At 38.8% G+C, this 18993-nt stretch overlaps 1 protein-coding gene across 6 annotated transcripts in view; it reads right to left on the bottom strand.

The window, feature by feature from the left end:
* VGLL3 (vestigial like family member 3) overlaps window positions 1–18993 on the bottom strand; it is a 49099-nt gene that overhangs the window by 17921 nt on the left and 12185 nt on the right. For 4 of the 6 annotated variants that reach the window (XR_007125939.1, XM_047722188.1, XM_047722170.1 and 1 more), the window contains exons 2-3: window positions 16651–16936; window positions 8396–8923 (exon numbers count right to left, since the gene is read on the bottom strand). Coding sequence is in view for 5 of the 6 variants with exons in the window: in XM_047722188.1 (XP_047578144.1) it covers window positions 8396–8923; window positions 16651–16936 (814 nt within the window). In the remaining variant the exon portion in view is untranslated. The remainder of the gene's footprint in view (window positions 1–8395; window positions 8924–16650; window positions 16937–18993) is intronic. The other 2 variants (XM_047722179.1, XM_047722204.1) reach the window with 2 other exon arrangements.

The following is an 18993-nucleotide window of genomic DNA, read 5'->3' on the forward strand; positions in this document are numbered from 1 at the left end:
CTATTGCTTTGTGACATCTTCACTATCCTAATTTAGATGATGTCCTCAAGGTAAGTATTCAGAAATCTATAAATTTTTATTGAATAGCATAATTGCCACTGAAAAATCACATAATCTCAGGGCAGGCTTCTATATAATATGCCATTTAATATGTCTACCTGCTGAAATCAAATTATAAGAAGTAAGCTTCTGTGTCTATCCTATATTAAAACATGATTAAGGCCAATTTCCTAATTTCCTCATCACTTACAAAAATTACTAAAAATGTCAGGAACGGCTTCAATAAATCCCTAACCCTATAGCCTCCAGAATTCAGATAACTAATATATATACTCCATGAGAAGACGTGAAGAGGAAAGGAAGGAAACTGCTTTTAGTTGAGCACCAACCAATATTATATTGAGCACCATATTACTTTGGTGTCCTCTCTTTTCTAGAACAAGAACTACCATAGTGCTTTAATATCTTATATAGATATTATGACATACTATCATAGACAGACATACTATCCTGTCAACTATTACTGTAGTTTTCTGACAATTTCTGTCCAAACTTACCATATTTCTCACTCATTGTAAACCCTGCAACTGGAGCATTAATTAATATATCAAATATCCAAGTGTACTGGGTTAATAACTATTGGTTTCCTATAGGGTTTTTGTTTGTTTGTTTGTTTTTGCAAATGTGTATGTTTAGAGAGAGAAATGATTTCCAAGAGATCAGTGGGTATAATGCTCTATGATTTGAATCCCTTTGATATCCCCAATGAAATTCAAAAATTAGTAACATTTTACAAGGGGATGTTAAAATAGTTTAGCCTGGTTATTTTTGAGAACTTTCATGCAATCACAGTCTTTGTTGCCCAGGCTTGTCAGCACCAGACCACCTACAAGAAAGTGCAGGTCTTGAGATGTGATCTAGAGAGATGGCAAAGTTACAGGTTGATAGGAAAAGCAAGTGGTAACTTGATGTCCACCTCTCTTTCAGGGAGGGGAACTGCCTATTTGCTGCTCTAGTTCACTAGCTACTTTCCATCCTGCCTTCTATTTCCTGTATTTGATAAAACAAAGACAGATGTTTCTCCTCATGGATTGCAACGTAAAGCATCCACATAGTATTGAACAAGACTGACCACCGTGGTCTTGACAGCTAAATCAGCCTATTTCAAAGGGAACAGTATATAACAATTCTGAGCAATAATAGTTTACATTGCTTCAAAATACAATTCTGCCTTTTGTGAATGAGGTCCCTTTTGTAAAATCTTCAGATAAGAAGATTAAAATTAAATGCATTTTGTGAAATGTAGTATACGGGACTTATATCATAAAAAATTTTTCAAAGAAACATGTAAGGTTGATTCTTTCATAATATTATCAGACACCAAGTATCCGTAGAGAGGACAAAAACAGATAAAAAGGACATTTAGTTACTCCTAACTTCCCCATTGGTGCCCAGTGCTCCCTACCCATTATCAAAATTTAAGTTCTCAAAGAATGTTTTCCAGGCCTTTTAACAGAGTAATTCTATTCACAGGTTAATCAAGGCCATTATTGTGAAAGTCTCTTCAGAAATATGTTTATGCCTTAACATCTGAGGGAATACTAGAAACATAGCTTCTTGTACCTATGGAAAATTTCATAGCCTGTATCCAGCAAGTTATTTTAAGATCTAGTAGCTACTGTTTTTCTGTCTAACAAGGGTCAATGTCCCATGCTGTAATACATAATCTTGATTTCACTCAATAATTGAAGATATGCTCATTAATGAGAGATAAACTAGATACTGTTTAATATCTGGCTATAATCATAGTTTGGGGCAGAATCATTTAATGATCTTCTTAAAAAATCTACTACTTATGCAAATGTATGGTTAATGCTTATATGACAAATTTCTTAAGAAGCCAGAAGATACATCAACATATATTAATTCCCTTTTAGACCCAGATTTCCCAAACCCGTGTTATAGTAGAGAATGTTGTTTTGTTTTGTTTTCTGACGTTAGGCTATTGAAATGTGTTTTAGCAAAAAGAAACTGTTTATGTATATTTTATATTTAGTTATTGTGGCATTCCTCAAGGTAAAAAATGATAAATTTGTAACAAAATTGTAGCTTAAAAAACACAAGGAATCCTAAGAAAAATAAATCTGTGGCTGTGCAGATAAAAACAATCTCAAGCCATGAGCAGCTTATGTTTATAGAGAAGAAGTCATACTACAAAGCACTACCCTTTTTCCTTTTGGTAACTTTAAATATAGTGGATGAAGTGGAACTTAAAAATAAAATAAACTTTGTATTTCAGTAAAAAGTCCTCATAAACAAATCTTTGCTTAGAAAAATTAATTCAAACTGGTTGGGATGAATTACATTGTATATTTTATGTTAGGTAAATTATTGGCAATAACAGGAAAGAAGAATGACAGCATTTCAGTGAAATAAATTTTATGATTATGGTTGCTGAATGATGAATACTGCAACAGAATTTACTTAATGTCATTGTAAAATTTCTGAGCATGATAGAGATAGATCTTATTTTTATGTGCATAGCTAGTAATACGTTGTATCATAATCAATAAGATAAAATCAAGAAATATAGAAGTATGCAAAAGAAAAAGTACAGTTCTCTCTCGACCCCAAAATTTCACCCCTACGTACATACCCAGAAGAACTGAGAGCATCGCTTCACAGAGTATCAGTACGTGGGTGTTCATAACAGCATCATTCATATTAGTGAAAAAGCAGGAATGAATCAATGAATGAATGGATAAGCAAAATGTGCTGTATCTATACAATAGAATAGTACCTACTCCTAAAAAGGAATGAAGTTCTGATACATGCTATGTGGATGAATCTAGAAAACACAGGCTAAGTGAAAGGAGTAAGATAGAAAAGGCCACATACCGTGTGACTACATTCATAAGAAATGTCCCAAGTAGAAAAATCCATGGAGGCAGAAAGTAGATTAGTGGTTGCCAGGGCACAGAAGGAAGAAGGAATATGTATGGGGAGATGTTTTATATCCCTAAGATATAGGGATTTCTTGTTGAGGTGATGGAAATGTTCTGGAATTAGATAGTGGGAACGGTTGCACAACATCATGAACGTACTAAAAGCACCGGATGGTTCACTTTAAAACGGTAAAGCATCTGATATATAAAATGTAGTTCAATAACATATATTTAAAAATTTATTTATTTGAGAGAGAGAAAGAGCACAGTGGGCATGGGCAGAGAGAGAGGGAGAGAATCCCAAGCAGATTCCATGCCCAGTGCAGAGCCCAATGGGGGGCTCGATCCCATGACCCTGAGATTATGACCTAAACCAAAATCAAAAGTCAGAGGCTTAACTTGACTCAGTCAGCCAGGAGCCCCATCAAGAACATATTTTTTAAAGCTACAAAAAGTAGGGGTTTGATCACCTTCCCTTGAGAGCTAAAATTTAAAGAGTACCTATTATCCTCAGAGCACATTTGTAAATGTTTTACTTCTTCAATTCATTTAACCCTCAATACAACCCTATGAAGCATCTTTTAAAGATAAGGAATTTGAGGCACCAAGGGGGTTAAGTAATTTGCACAAAGTCCTGTAGCTACTAAGTGACAGAGTGGGGCTTCTAAAACCATGCAGCCTGGCTTCAAAGCTTAGGCCACACACTAATTGCCAGGAGCAATGACCATTAAAAGTTGTGATATATGCTTCTAGATAATTTTTATTGAGGGAGTACAGGCACACACATGCATATGTGTGGGTGTAGACAGATAAGAGTGATACATATGGAACTATACCAGAGGCCAGCAAACTCCAGCCCACAGGCCAAATCAGGCTCACTTCTGTTTATACACAGCCCATGAGCTAAGAGTGGAAGAATGGGATTTATGTTTTTACATGACTGAGAAAGAAGGAAATACAAAAAGAAGAGTAGCATTTCATGATGCATGAAGAGCATTTCATGACAAATAAAATTCAAATATCAGTGTCCATCACTGAAGTTTTAATGGGACACAGACATCTTCATTTCTCTAAGTTCTGCCTGTGGCTATAAACACTACACTATAAACACAGAGTTGAGTAGTGGTGACAAACAGAGATAGTGTGACCCTACAAAGCACTGACTATTTCTACCAGGCCCTTTATAGAAAACTTCTGCTGACTCTTGGATTATACCATACATGATACTCTAAAACTTCCCTCGTCACTAAGCATTATATCATTTGAATCTTCCAGATTTCCTTAATTTCTTTAAATGGCTGCAAAATAAAAATGTACCTAAACTTAATAAACCTTTCCCCTACTGATGAAAACGTCATATCCTTTACCAAATTGCTCTCAACATAGTCGGATTAATTTATTTGCCTCCTAACAGAATGTGAAAATGGCCTCTATTTTGGTGGCCTTGGTAGCTGCACGTTGTGGAGTTTCAAACGTGTATCACCTGAATATGAGCTCTTCCCTTGACTGCTCAGGAGCCACACAGTGTTGCTGCTGAGTCCTGAGCTAAGCCACTGTTTGGGACTACCTGGTCTAGACAACTCTGCATAACCTGTCCAGAGGAAGCCACCTCGCATTCTTTTCAACTATCCTACCTTCTTGGCTTGGGAATATGACACAGAAACTTCTGTTCTTTTTACATAGTTAGAAAAGTGGAAAGGTAGCTACCATTCTTCAGTTGTTCCCCTGCCGTGGATACTGCCGTGAGCCATCAGATACCTCCCTAATCCATGTTGAGACTTGGGAATTGCCTTCAGCAGAATAAAGTCACTTTGCCTTATGTCACGTCCCCTTTCCAGAGAAACACATCCAGTAATTGGTCAATGCAGATGTATAAAAGCCCATCCACCTTGAACTGAAGGTAGGACAATTAAAAAGTACAATCCCAACTCCAGAGCTTCTTCTAGAATCCACTGAGTCTCAGTTGAATGTAATCGTAGTGAGACTTCGCTTGCCCAATTCTCTCATTGCACAAAGATGTTTTCCTGAGAACTCTACCCCATAAATTGTCTATAATCAAATCTGCATCTTTGAGTCTGTTTTCCTGGGGAAACTGACCTAAAACACTCCGCTATAACTCTTCCCAGAGAAAGAGAGATGCGATATTTGATAGGATGTCTGGCCTTAGGAGAAGAAAATGAGTACATATGGCTCAGTCCCTCCCCCAGTCTCTTTTTCAGGCCAGCACTTGAAAGGCACACCCTCCTCCTACTTCTGTTTTTTGCAGGGTAGGCATACCAGGTTCATGCCACAGACCATGCTTTTCAAGGCAAATCTGGGCAACCATCAACCTCTTTTCACAGCAATGAGGCTTTAAACTACATGACAAGGAAGAGGGCTAAGGGAATCTTTTCTGAAGTCTAGATATTTTCTAGGATTGAATCTCCCAGAATCTAATCTTAGGGGAAGACACTAGAAGTCCAATTGTGGGAGTAAAACGAATCAAGGACCTCTAGTTCAGGCTGATCAATGATTATGCCAATAATATGATCTTTATCTGCTTTATTTCTTCATCTTTGTTTTCTCAGTTGGATCAAAGCTATGGGACAGGGGTGAATCTATCATCATCCTAAACATACTGGCAAAGAGTAACACTATGTACCTCCAATAGACAAACCTGCATTCCTTATTATTAACAGTGTAATAGGCTTAATAGTCAAATGTACCTATATTTATGGGGAGATGGTACCTTAGCAACTTTTTAGATTTGGGGTAGGTTTTAGTTCAAATCCAGCTTGGGCATTTAGATTTAAGAAACAGTTTTCAAATAGGAAAACTGAGACTTGGTTTCCTTATTGCTAATATCTAGATACATCTAGCTCAGATTTAGTTTAAGAATTAAAAGCAATAATATAAATAAAGTACCTCTGGCAATACCTTATATGTAGGTACTCAATAAATGTTAATTCACAGCTCAGTAAGTATTAAGAACTACTTATATTAGACCCAAATGGGTCCACTGTAGATTTTTCGAAAAGAACAAAAATCCTCCCTTCTCCACTTCCAAAAGGCAGCATAACTTTTCATCCTGAAAAGACTATTTCAAGTAAAAATTCTCAACTATGAGTAGGGGAATAAAGCTCACACCCAAAATAAGAAGGAGTGCAGAAGTAGGTAGCAGATGACAGAGAAGTAGAAACAGAGAGCAAAGGCAATCAAGTCCCTTTTCCCCTTTACATTACGCAATGCACAGTTATATACACCAAGTGTTTGTGACCCTCCCAGCTTTCATATGTTAAATGTTAACCCCCAAAGTGATGGTATTAAGGAGGCGGCTCATGATTAGGGAAGTGATTAGGTCCGGAAAGAAAAGCCTTCTTTAATGGGATTAGTGCCCTTACAAAAGAGAGTCCTGAGAATTCCCTTGTCTCTTCTACCAGCTGAGGACACAGTGCCGAGAAGCAGGAAGTGGACCCTTACCCAACACTGAATGTGCTGGCACCTTGATCTCGGACTTTCCAGCTTCCAGCACTGTGAAAACGAAATGTTTGTTGTTTAAGCCCCCCAGTGTATGGTATTCTGTTATAGCGGCCTGGACTGACTATGAAAGGAGAAAATATTTCCTATGCCAGCTAAGAGCGCTGTTAGCTCTGGCCACACAGATACCCCAGAAGTGAGATAGGGAAGAGCCTCCAGAGACTGGCTGCCCATGATGGCAGTTACCAAACTGGGAATCTAATCTGATCCCATCCCAGGCATTAAACCACTTAAGAAATGCCTTCATTCTGCATAGTATGTGGCAATGAAAGGAAGTGTGTGATCAGCCCCATCTCGTTCTCTTCTCCTACACCGAGAGAATCAAGTGCCCTGATTGTTTAGAGAAGCAGCTTAAACTCAGGGACTTAATATGAAGCTGAAACAGGTCAGTTTAAACAACAAGCAACACTGGAAAGCTCAGCAGAGAACCAGTTTACCAAAATAAGAATGTTTACGTACGTCGGGCACATGCAACTTAATGCTAAGCAATGATTACTCCAGGGAGTCCTCTGCTGCAAACCAGCATTCAGGTGAAAGACCTTGCACACTAAGAATAAAACTAAGAAAACTAGAAAAACTAAGAAAGGAATGAGCTTCTTTAAACTTCTGGAAAGAAAGTCCTAATATGGGGCCCCTGGGTGGCTCAGTGGGTTAAAGCCTCTGTCTTCGGCTCAGATCACGATCCCAGGGTCCTGGGATCGAGCCCCACATCTGGGTGCTCTGCTCAGCAGGGAGCCTGCTTCCTCCTGCCTCTCTGCCTACTTGTGATCTCAGTCTGTCAAATAAATAAATAAAATCTTTAAAAAAAAAAAAGTCCTAATATATCACAAAGTATTCCAGGAAAAGAACCTGGGATTGGAGGTGGACCAGTGGGTGACTTCGGAATGTAAACTCCGGGGATGTAATCAATGACTTGATTTGTGTTTTAGCCTCTGATGCATCTGATTTTTGTGAACTCAAAACCATTAATACTATTAAGATGAGTAGTCTGATCTAAAAACCAAGATCAAACATTTAACACCATGACTTTCAGAATTCCAGAGAGGAGCTGAAGGCGCTGTGAAGAAACATTTGCCCTGGGGTGCCTGGGTGGCTCAGTGGGTTAAGCCGCTGCCTTAGGCTCAGGTCATGATCTCAGGGTCCTGGGATCGAGTCCCGCATCGGGCTCTCTGCTCAGCAAGAAGCCTGCTTCCCTCTCTCTCTCTCTCTCTGCCTGCCTCTCCGTCTACTTGTGATCTCTCTCTCTCTGTCAAATAAATAAATAAAAAATCTTTAAAAAAAGAAAAAGAAACATTTGCCCTACCAATTTTATCGAAATCTGTTGAATACAAACTTTATAGTAGTCTTTTAAGCCTTGTGCTATTTAAAATAGAGCGAGAGAAAGAGAGGAAGGAGGAGAAGGTAAAGGAAGGGCAGGGAGGGAAGACAAGGGAATTCCAATCCTTTAACATATGCTCCCTAATTCTTTGCAAAAGACCACGATTATATTCCATGGCTTATATTCCAGGAAGCAGTTCTATAAATCCTAAGTAAGACCTGACAAAGAGGAGAGAAGGTAAAATTACCGAAGCATACTGTTTCTGAATTCTATTCGGCATTATACATGGTACAGAGCACAGAGACAGCGGAGATTCTAAAAATGTGTTCAATTCTTTGTAAACACAAGGTAGTAGAGATTCTACTTCAAAGACACAGGCTACTAGTTTAAGAAATAGGAAAAATGTTCTGCCACCTCCCTCAAGCTAGTCACCCTGCTTCTGCAGGAGTGCAGGAATTACTGCAAAGTGGTTAGTTCTATAAACGTATCACCAATGCTGAGTTTTACATAGAAGAGAACAAATATTTCAAAATATTTAAAAACATCCTCCCCGTTTCTATATTTAGGTCTTTACTTTGGCTTCTTTTTATGGAAAGGAGGACATTCCCCAGCTCACCTGTTTCAAACCCCACACTTGGCACTAAGTCCACGGTTCCATGAAAGGCTCCGGCCCACGCTGAGGTAGCAGTGGTGACTGTAGTCGGATCTGTCTTTGTGATGTCACACTGGGGAGCAGGAATCCTGGCCGCACGCACTGAGGGCATCAGCAGGGGCCCGTAGGACGGATCCAGGGCAGAGCCAGCAGAAGGGTGGTGGTGGTGGTGGGGATGGCGGTGGTGCATGTGGGCACTGGGGTGGTGGTGTCGCATGTATACGTCATGCATGTGGCTGTAGGACGGGCTCACCTGAGATGCCAAAGGATAGTGCCAGGGCTCGGACACGGGAGGGGGCGGGGCCGGGCCAGTCTGATGCAGCCCGTGTCCTGGCCAGGGGCTGGGGTCAGCTGCGGTAAAGGTGCCAGGGGGTGCAGTGACCTGGAAGTCAGGATGAACACCCCCCAAGCAGGGCGCAGATGGGGGCTGGTAAGAGCTGGTCCAAAAGGAAGTCGGGAAACTACTCCGCTGGCTTGAGAGAGCTGAGCTGTCTGAGAAGACAGAAAAATTATTCACATAAGATTCAGTTCCAGGATAGACTTGCCTCTACTTGTCCCATATTTTACAAGCTGGCTCATTAGTATTCACTCTTTTCTCCCCACACAGAGGTAAACCGATATTAGGCAAGTCTCTGAGATCCCATACCAAGTCAATGCACACGGTGCAAGGTGCTGAGTGAGTGCCCCCCCCACCCCTTGTTCACTTAGCTTATGCAGTCACAGTCTGGGCTGTGGTTTGCCAAGTCTGAGATTGAAAAGCTTCATTTCCTGCTGGGTGGCTTGCTGCGATTGGGTCTGGGCAGAGGTCACAGGTACAAACATCACAGGTAAAGAAACTTATGCCCTCGTATGTGAGTCAAGTAGGTTGAAAATGCTGATATTTATCAAACTTCTTATAAATGCAAATGCAATTTTCATTCAAACCACATTTTAATGCTGAAAGTGATAAACAGAAATATGATCACACTGAATTACGCTCACCAACACTCATTTCCCATCAAGAAGAGTGTAGCCCAAGCTTATTTTTTCTGTAGAGGTCTGGGAGTCTCGGATTGAGAATAATAGTTGTTGATATTTAGTAACAGTGACCAAATGCCCGATCCTAGTCCTGGGGCTTGGATGATGCTATTGGATCGTCACGCCAATAAGGTAGTTATTGTTATTACCCCCCGTCTAGAGAGATGGAAACTGAGGCAGGGAAGAAGACCAAGATTGCACAGCTGGCAAGTAAGAGACGGGGCTCTGAAGGCAGGTGGCCTGCCTCAGTGGCCAGCACACTTCATAATTTGTGCCATAAGAGGGCACAATTGCAAATGTGACATGAACATCTAGCATTCAGTGATGACCATGAGTGGGGAAGATTCAAGTAGGGTGAACAAGTAGGAGAAGGGGTTAGGCAGAGGGGTAATACAAAACAAAACAAAACAAAACAAAACAAAACCACTTAGAGATAAATAAAGAGGGAAACCACCCCCACAACTATTCAGTTAAATTTCTCCACTCAATCATCGTATTTGTAGATGACCTACTATGTGCCAAGCATAGGGAGGTCAGGGATGGCCAAAAAGATCACAATCTAGCGGGGGACAGATAAGTAAACATGTCATTGTGACCTGGTAGGGGGTCCCATAACGGGGAGAACAGAGAGTGGGAACAGAGGCAGCCTAAGAAAAAATAAATTACAAGGGTGGGTAGGACTAGCCTTGTGAAGAGGTTGGGAAGAGTAATTTAGGCAAATAAAGAAGTATATGTAGAAGGCCAAACATCACACACACACACACACACACACACACACACACCACACACGCACATACAAAGTAGCATATGAGGAAAAAAAAGAATTGTGGTGGCAGAAGGTGGCAAAAAATTAGACTACAAAGCCACACTGGGTCCAAGAAAGACTGAGATGGGCTTTGCCAGCCATGTAATGAATGTGGGCACTGTCCTAAGTAAGTGCCAGTGAGCTTTGAAGAGTTTTAACAGAGGGAGTAATACAGTCAGATCTATGACTGGAAAGATCCACAACTCCAGCTATGGCCAGCTATCTACGGTGGGGTTATAAAAGAGCAAGCTCAGGACTGGGAGTCTAGAGAGCTCAGCCAGAGAGCTAGCACCTACCAATTACCTTATCTGATTTCATGATCTCAAATGGATCTGTTGATCTCTCCATGGCTCAGTTTCTTCCATATGAGGTATCTCAATTAAAATTCCAAATATTTTCTGGCTTTATGTTTCTATCATTCTGTGAAGTGGCCTGTGATGTCTATCTATAGATGAAGATAAGGTTACTTAGCCCATGAGTCATGCGTGGATAATAAGATGCTATTTTCATACAAACTTCCACAGAAGAGAACCTAGCTAGATCTTTTCATTGAGTGAAGAAAATCCCAAGAAGTACTCTGAAACAGAAGTATTCAGAAGTCTGACATAGCCATGTTCTCACTTCATAAATTTTCAGGTCATAGTTTTCTGACCGCAGAGGAAAGCTTCCATAACCTGAACCAGCCACTGTATATATAATTTGATTAACTAATTAGGATATCACCACGGTGTTCATATGTTTCCTTTCTCCAGCTTCCCAAGTGGCTGTTGCACTAGCCCTGCAGACCCTCCCCCTCTCTCCCTTGTCAGCCCTACACCAAGGCTACCATCATTCACCCCATTCATTCTTCGGACAGACAGCCATTTGGTGTCTCACATTCAAGTCTCCCCCTCCCCACCCCGCCCCACTTCCCACCGCACCCCCACAGAATCTCCAAGGTTCTCAAATCCCTTGGGGAAATTAAACAAAATAATGATAATGATATTCTCCAAGAGGCAAAGGATAGAAGTGCACATTGTTCTTCAAGTCTTCCAACAGTCCAGGCAAACTGTTAATCGAATGACTTCACTTTGTCACCATCACATCTACCAGAAAGTAACACTTAAGGTCAAATTTACTGGCATTGGGCCAGTCTGTTTTATTTCAGAATTGTCTCCCTTTGACCTATGAAAAGTGGCTGCTAATGACCTGCAAGAAAAGTTGTGTAAGCCTTGAGAAGAAAATTCAAATTTGCCTTAAATGGTGGCCATTTGTAGACTATTCTGTCACACCCACAATGAGAGCTATCAATGTTAAAATTAAAGCCCATGCAAAAGTTTATAGAGGGTCCTTAGATTATATAGTGCAGCTTTGCCAACCTGAATCTGTGCCACTTTGCTGTCACAGATTCAATCCTTGGGTAGCAAACCCTTCATTCTGCTCTTAACTTTCATCTCCTGATGGGGCCAGAATCCCATTATGAAAATGGTTAAGCCCAACCCACAGGTGCGAGCCAGAGACACCGAGTTCCCCTTATTAAAATACCCCATTAAAATGTCAAAACTACAGAGTCTATGTCATTTTCCTGGATACTTTCCTTTTACTTCCTTTCATTTATATATACTTAGACCCAATTTTATTTTATAGATGCTTAGGCATTTGGATATGCATGCACCAATGTGAATAATGAACAAATTCCTTACCCAAAATATTATCCTATTTATGAATAATTGTATTGTAATTAGTGAGCACACTGTCAATGGAAGTGGAAATCTGTTTTTAAAAACGTGCTCGGTAAAGGCTGAACAAAGCTTTAAAATGCCCCAGGGAAAAATAAAATTAGAAGCAACTTAATATTTTCCCAGTCTGTACATCTCCTGAGATTAATATAAAGTCTACAGAGATCTTTGCAGCCCTTTTCAAAGACAGTGTTGCATTTTTCAAGTAAATGAAACAATATTGAAGAGAAAATATGTTTATGGAAGTCTACACTTCAAAACCACTATTTGGTATCTTGGATGTTAAAAAAAGTCTTAATACAAAGAAACATGATATACTTTGGTTCATGCCTGGGAATCAGTGTACTTATTTCATATGTATGTAAATTTTTTTCATTACATGACTCTTTGCTTAAGAGTACTTAATCACAGCCACATTTGTTTGATGAAAAAGCATATGAAAATTTTGTGCACAAGCTATTTCCATGCAATATTACTTTTCAGGTTAGTGGAGGCAATTCAGAACTGTCAGATGTTAACACCCGGTGGTGACTTTGGACTCAGTGGTACTTGATATTTGGATGATGTCAGCCAACTGACATTATGACACATACAAAAAGTCTAAATACACTTTGGTTCAATTTGCATTTGGGAATTAAAAAATATTACACACACACACACACACACACATCCTTGTTTCTAAAAAACAAAAATGACAAAATTGTTATGCTGCCTAATACAACCCACCCAAGACATACCCAGTAACCTCACTGTGTGAATTATACAGAAATATACTTTAAAGACACAGAAGAGTTTAACATGGAACATCAAGTTATTCTTTCAATTTCATAATAGATGGGATAATTTTTATATTAGCTCTAAATATTTCTGAAAAAAAAAAAAACTCTAAGGGTAAACAATGTAAACCAGAGCAGTTTTAACATTTTTTCATAAATTAAACATTTTACTACTTAATTTTGAAAAAAAAAATGAAAGCTATGTTAAAAGGAAAATGGTACAATAGAATGCTGTAAAACCTCTACCTTAAGTCACCTTTAAAATCCCCAGGAAACATATTCTCAGAATAATGATATAAAACATTAACATTAAAAGATAACATTTACCTTTTTATTAACTTAAGTGAAAGAAATGTGACTCAACTCTAATCCAAAGGGTCCTAACTGTAATTTATTTCCCACCCTCTTATTCTGGTTCCCATGAGAACAAATTATTGGGTCAGAGGGGAAAGGCTACGTTTTCCAATGTTTTCTGTCACTCAGGGATTAGGTATTACCATTATGTTCAAAGTTTGTCCTCCGATTACTTTGTTCTAGAGTTGCTCACAATGGACACTGTGACTAAAATGGCAGTTTCAAGGAGGCAGGATGATGACGTTAAGTCAGGCCTCGTTTTCCTTCCATGTGTTCGTCCTAAACTTGCAGGCAGCAATGACCTCCAGGGCTTCCTGGAGATGCTGCTCAGCCATCTTTCCCAGTCTCACGCAGCTCAGAGATGCGCCCTCCTTCCCTTTCTCCTCTTTTACTGTTTTCAGGTTAGTGCTCATTGTGAGAGGTCTTCGCAATGAGAATGAGTTGCTCTAAGCAGACACTATATAAATAAACCAAGTAATAACTATTTATTTTGTAACAGCAACAAAACACCAAGTTCACCACTCAGCAAGGTTTTTCCCTGAGTGATACTTTGGTTAACTCAACTGCTTCACTTTCCTGCACACACACACACACAAACACACAGTTTTTGTAATAACACTTGGGCACTGAGATCAATACATAGACATATTTGGAGCCCATATTTCTATTTAGATGGGGATAAAAGGGCAATCAGATTCGTTATGTTTTCTCAATTGAGAAGCCCTATTCAATCCCTATAAGAATATATACTGGGGTAAGAGGCAATTGATGTGACATTGTGCCAAGTAAAGTACAAATACTTCCTATCAATTATTTGCCTAAAAGCTACAAACACCTAAAAGAGGACTTTCTTAACTCTGTCAAGACACACATTTAAAGTATGACCATTATTCCATTATTGCTGACACTCTATCTTTGTCTAAAGATTTACTGTGGCAATACATTCTGCAATCAGACATAACTCAGTTTTAAATTCCTTTGTAGCACTATAGCACTTGTGCAGCATAGTAAAAACTTCATGCCATAAATTAGACCCTTTAATTTAATACAGCTGGTTAGCAGCTCCTGAATAAAGCATCACCACCATGGCCATCAACATTGTCAACAGCATTGAGTAGCTACTTTGTGCAAGACACTGTTTGCTAGAAAGAGAAACCTCCAGAAAACAGTGTTTCTGGATCAAACAACCCAAGGTTGGTTTTCTATGTGCCAAATGAGTGGAAACTTACTTAAGGAAGAGAGAAAAGGCGTCTCTCTCATCATTTAGCACCTTGCATAAAGCCACAAATCATTCATACACATTATCAAAGAATCTTTACAATAACCCTGAGAAACATATATCAATAAACACATACTATAGTTGAAGTTGAGCTCGGAGAGATTTAAGTATTCAATCCAAAATCACGTTGTAGTTAGACATAGTAAGAGGCCTATATTGCAACCCCAAAATGAACTGAATCCAAAGACTGCATTATCCAAACCTGTGTTACTTCGCCAATTAATACAAAATTACCAGTAACTCTCTTCAGCAGACATGGGAATCTCAATTTATCAGACCTCTCTTAAGGATATTATTTTCTAAATCTTTAATTACATTTTGGTAAATCTCTTTTCAATCACATCTAAGTAATGTGTATTTATCAAAATCCGACTATTTCGCAACTAGAAACAGTTATGGCAAAGTTCTATCAATAATGGAGAGTAAATAATACTTTATAATAATACGCTTGAAATCATAGAACTCTACGGAGAAGAGATGTTAACAGTCACTTAATTCAACCCCCTTATTTTATAAGTAACGAAACTCTAAGCAAAGATTTCACAGTTAACGCTCATCAATTCTACGTTGAGAACTTTTTTTTCTCATCTGGGATAAATGGTATGAACTTGATTCATCTAATTCAGTCACAATCATCCAATTCATATGCATCCTTGATTTTCCAGGCAGAAATGCATTATCTTGAGAATTAGGGAAAATGACGTGAGAAAACTAGATACGATATATGTAGTCTTAGTCTCCGAGGGAGGTATGAAAATTGAAGAGGCTGCCATGTTTGGTGCACTACCCAGATACACTAAACTGACAAAGTCATAAAAATCCTAGTCTCTAGCTAGCGCCCTGCTTTTCATTCCACTCACGGTAGCACTCTTGCTTCTCACTGAACACTCTAAGTCCAGTCCTTCCACGGGACCTTGGTACTCGGTGTCTCCACTGCCTCAAATAACTTCCCCCTAGATGTTCATATGATGAGGGACATTCTTATTTCCTTCAGGTCCGTGCCCACATGTAACAGACTCAGAGAGAGTATCTATCATCACCCTAAGTAAAACAACACCTAGGCATTTCATTATTTACTTACTACCTGTCTCTTCCACCAAAAAGTTTCACGAATGTAGAGGCTTTGACTCTCAAGTTTGAGGATATATTCCCGCTATCTAGAACACAGTAGGACCTTAATATTTGCTGCTTATGTCAATGAATGAAACAGGAGGTAAACTTGAAGGCCAAATTTCTAATAATCCCAAGAAAATTATAACAACAGTTACAGAAACATTACCATTATACGTTCTTTCTACTCGAACATTGGACATCAGTCCAAAGGTCTCTATGCAGTGGCACAGATAATGGGAAAAACACTGGACTGTAGAGCTTTTGCATATGCACAACACCTCACTTGAAACTAACCTGGTTATAGTGCTATAGAAAATCACTCACTTCTAACTACAATTTGGGGCTCTTGTTTCTATATTACAAATTAAATGATTAGTAGATTGCATATGCCACTATGCCAAAAAAAAAAAAAAAAGAAAAGAAAAAGGAGGCATTGTATTTAATTCTCTGCTAGGATAGATTATCCTAATATGATTCATTATTGACATATCAGACTAATTTATTAAAGCCAGCTAATTTACTGAAGCTTTCCTACTTTTCACCTTAAACACATATTAAAAGTATTTACCACATGCTATCAAATAGGCCACTGCTTTACTTTTACCAAGGTAAAAACAATAGTCTAAACCACAGAGACACAGTCAATAATGTCTGGATTGTAAACTCCAAGAGTTCATCCCACAACAAAGCAAGACAGAAAACACTATCAAGAGAACACAGAAGGCTTTCAAAGTTTGGACTCCTGGGTCAGACTCAGATTTCTGCTATGTCACCACGTAGCACCTAGTGGAATGAGCAAGAGCTAATTTTTAAAAGCTGATCCAGGCACGCCTATCATTTGGAGATCCAAACTGGGCCATTGGGGCTTTAAGGAATGGCGCTTCACAGCTCAGTCCTGCCACTATAAACTCAGGCCGGTTGCATCACTACTTTCCATGAGGAATTTAAGGGGTGTGACTGCATCCTTTCCAACCCTGCATTCCACATGTGACAAAACTGATCCAGCTGTTTGTCTGAAAGAAATTCCTTGCTGTCCTTAAAAATTAAAAAGCAAGTGGATATCCGTCCTCCAGGGGCAAATCTCCAGCTGGAACCTGGTACAGGCAGTTGCAAAACAGAGACAGAGCCCTGGAGAGCATCTGCTTTTGAATTCTTACCTCGCCATAGGGGGGTTAGCCCCATCTTGCTTTTTGAAATGGCAGATTCTGGATGGAGGGTGCTGGCTTGGCCCAAAGCTCTTGAGAAGTGTTCATCCACTACTGACCCAATGTCTCCCTGGAAATAAGTGAAAAGGACACAGCGAGAGTTAAGGTACTCCATCTCGGCAGGCTGGTCTTTCTCCTCCTCCTCCTCCTCCTCCTCCTCATCCTCCTCCTCCTCTTGTTTGCTGGGAAGGGTGACTTCCAGAGAGTCCTGCATCTTGCTGTATACCGCTAACTTCTTCTGGGATGGAATAAACAAAACACGGTATCAAAGACAGTTTGTAAAAAAGCATTAACTACTTAACTTTTCACTTAAAAAAAATCTAAATATTAACATATGTTTGCAAACTGATTCTTCTTAGTCTGCTTTACTCCATCTTTTCCCTCCCCAAACCAATCTTCTCCTTCCCCACCCCCCCCCGCCCAAAAAATAAGTCTGGTATTTCAAATTTTGCAAAAAAAAAAAAAAAAAAAAGTAAATTATCATTATCAGACAATATATTTTCAGAGTGTAAAAGACAGGTTTGTTTGGTTTCTCTTTTTCACAATCTAAAATACCAAAGTAGAACGGCTTTAAAGAAGTTTTTTTTTCCAGTTTTTCATCAATTTTCTATTTTAAAATTTGAATATACATACATCAACATTATAGTTTGGGACAGAGAGGAATAGGGGACAGGCGGGGGTGCCTGGGGAGGAGGGGTGGGGAAGAAAAGAGCTTTCCATAAATGAAATAAACCAAAATAAAAACAGGAATGTAGTGTCTTATAAAAGGATTTGGCAGATGTGCCAAACTCATTTCTCAAAAATCAAACAAAAATGACAAAGCTAAGTTTGTGTGAAGATCCATTTTGCATGGAACATATTTTGCAGATGTTCCACTTGCCACCATTATCATGGAGGGAAAAAAGATAATATTATGGCTTACTGAAAATAATACAAGGTGTTACCAATGTCTAGGGTGGCTTTCAAATAAAAATGACAAAATTTTGATAATTTTAAAATATTCTTAAAACCTATGATCACAGCTGTAATAATAATCAGTGTATATTACACCAAGCACTCTTATAAAACTTTGAACTTATTACCTCAGTTAATTTGTATAATTCTACATCATGGTTATTATTACCATCTATATTTTAAAGGTGAAGAAACAAAAGCACAGAGAAGTGAAGTCACTTGCCAAAGGTCACAGAGGATGAGAGTGGTGGAGCCAGAATGCATAATAAAAATATGCAGGTATACTTATATGTGTTTATAAGGACAGGGGAGGGGGATCTAGCGCAGGGGAAAAAAAAGTCACCAAAATGGTATGTTATCATTTTCTGGCTGGTAAGGTCTCTAGTTGTTATTCCTGCTTTTCAGTATTTCCAAATGTTTTTCATTGAGTACATACGATTTTTATAAGCAACAACTTCAATGTGAGTTATATACATAAGATAATGCTCAAGATTATAAAATTTACTATCCTAATGATGAAATGAGTTCTCTATCATTTGTATACCTGCAAAACCTGTTTCTTTGTTATACTATTTTTATTCCAGAAAAAAAAATGCATGCTGGAAAATGAATGTGAGTCGAAAAAATAAATCATTCTAGAATACTCCGTAAGCACATAGTTCTGCAAATGTTATCAAAACATGTAACCCAGATTCGTGTTTCTAATGGAATTACTAGCTTCAAAAATCTATAGCCCCAAATTATAAATGCATCATTCAATAAATTGAGCCCTTTCCCCCAAGCAATGAATATGTTGTTCTTGAGGGAGGTGGGCCCTGAAATGTTCAGGCATATTATGAGCTGTTGGTTATTATGTAGGAGCTGTTATTTATAAATACATGCATTACTTTATATTTAAAATCTGTGTCAATGTGGTTATCGTTTGTTGATGAATAGATAATTCATTCCTGTGAGGGAACACGCCTTGCTGATGAATAGCTGGTTGTAACGACGGTGCGGTTATATTTCCTACAATCTGTGTCGCACAGGTTTGAACATGTTTATGTTTAACTTCAAGAGCAAAAATACCACGTAACAAAGATTATGTATAAAATAAGGGGGTTGAACCAAATGGCCTCTAAAATTACTTCTGACTTTAAATTCCATTAAAAAATAAACAAATATTACAATTTATTAGCCAAATCACACTATAATTTCTCTGTGTGCCTGTGTATTTATCTGAACTTATGCCGTTAAGCATATACGCACACTCTCTGCCAAGTACTCTGGTATATGAAAAAGAAGCACTGTTTTTACATAGGAAAGGAGCTTAAACTGATCTAGAGGGAGTGACTTCACTGT

This window comes from Lutra lutra, chromosome 1 (assembly GCF_902655055.1).
Source record: "Lutra lutra chromosome 1, mLutLut1.2, whole genome shotgun sequence".
Classification (NCBI taxonomy): domain Eukaryota; kingdom Metazoa; phylum Chordata; class Mammalia; order Carnivora; family Mustelidae; genus Lutra; species Lutra lutra.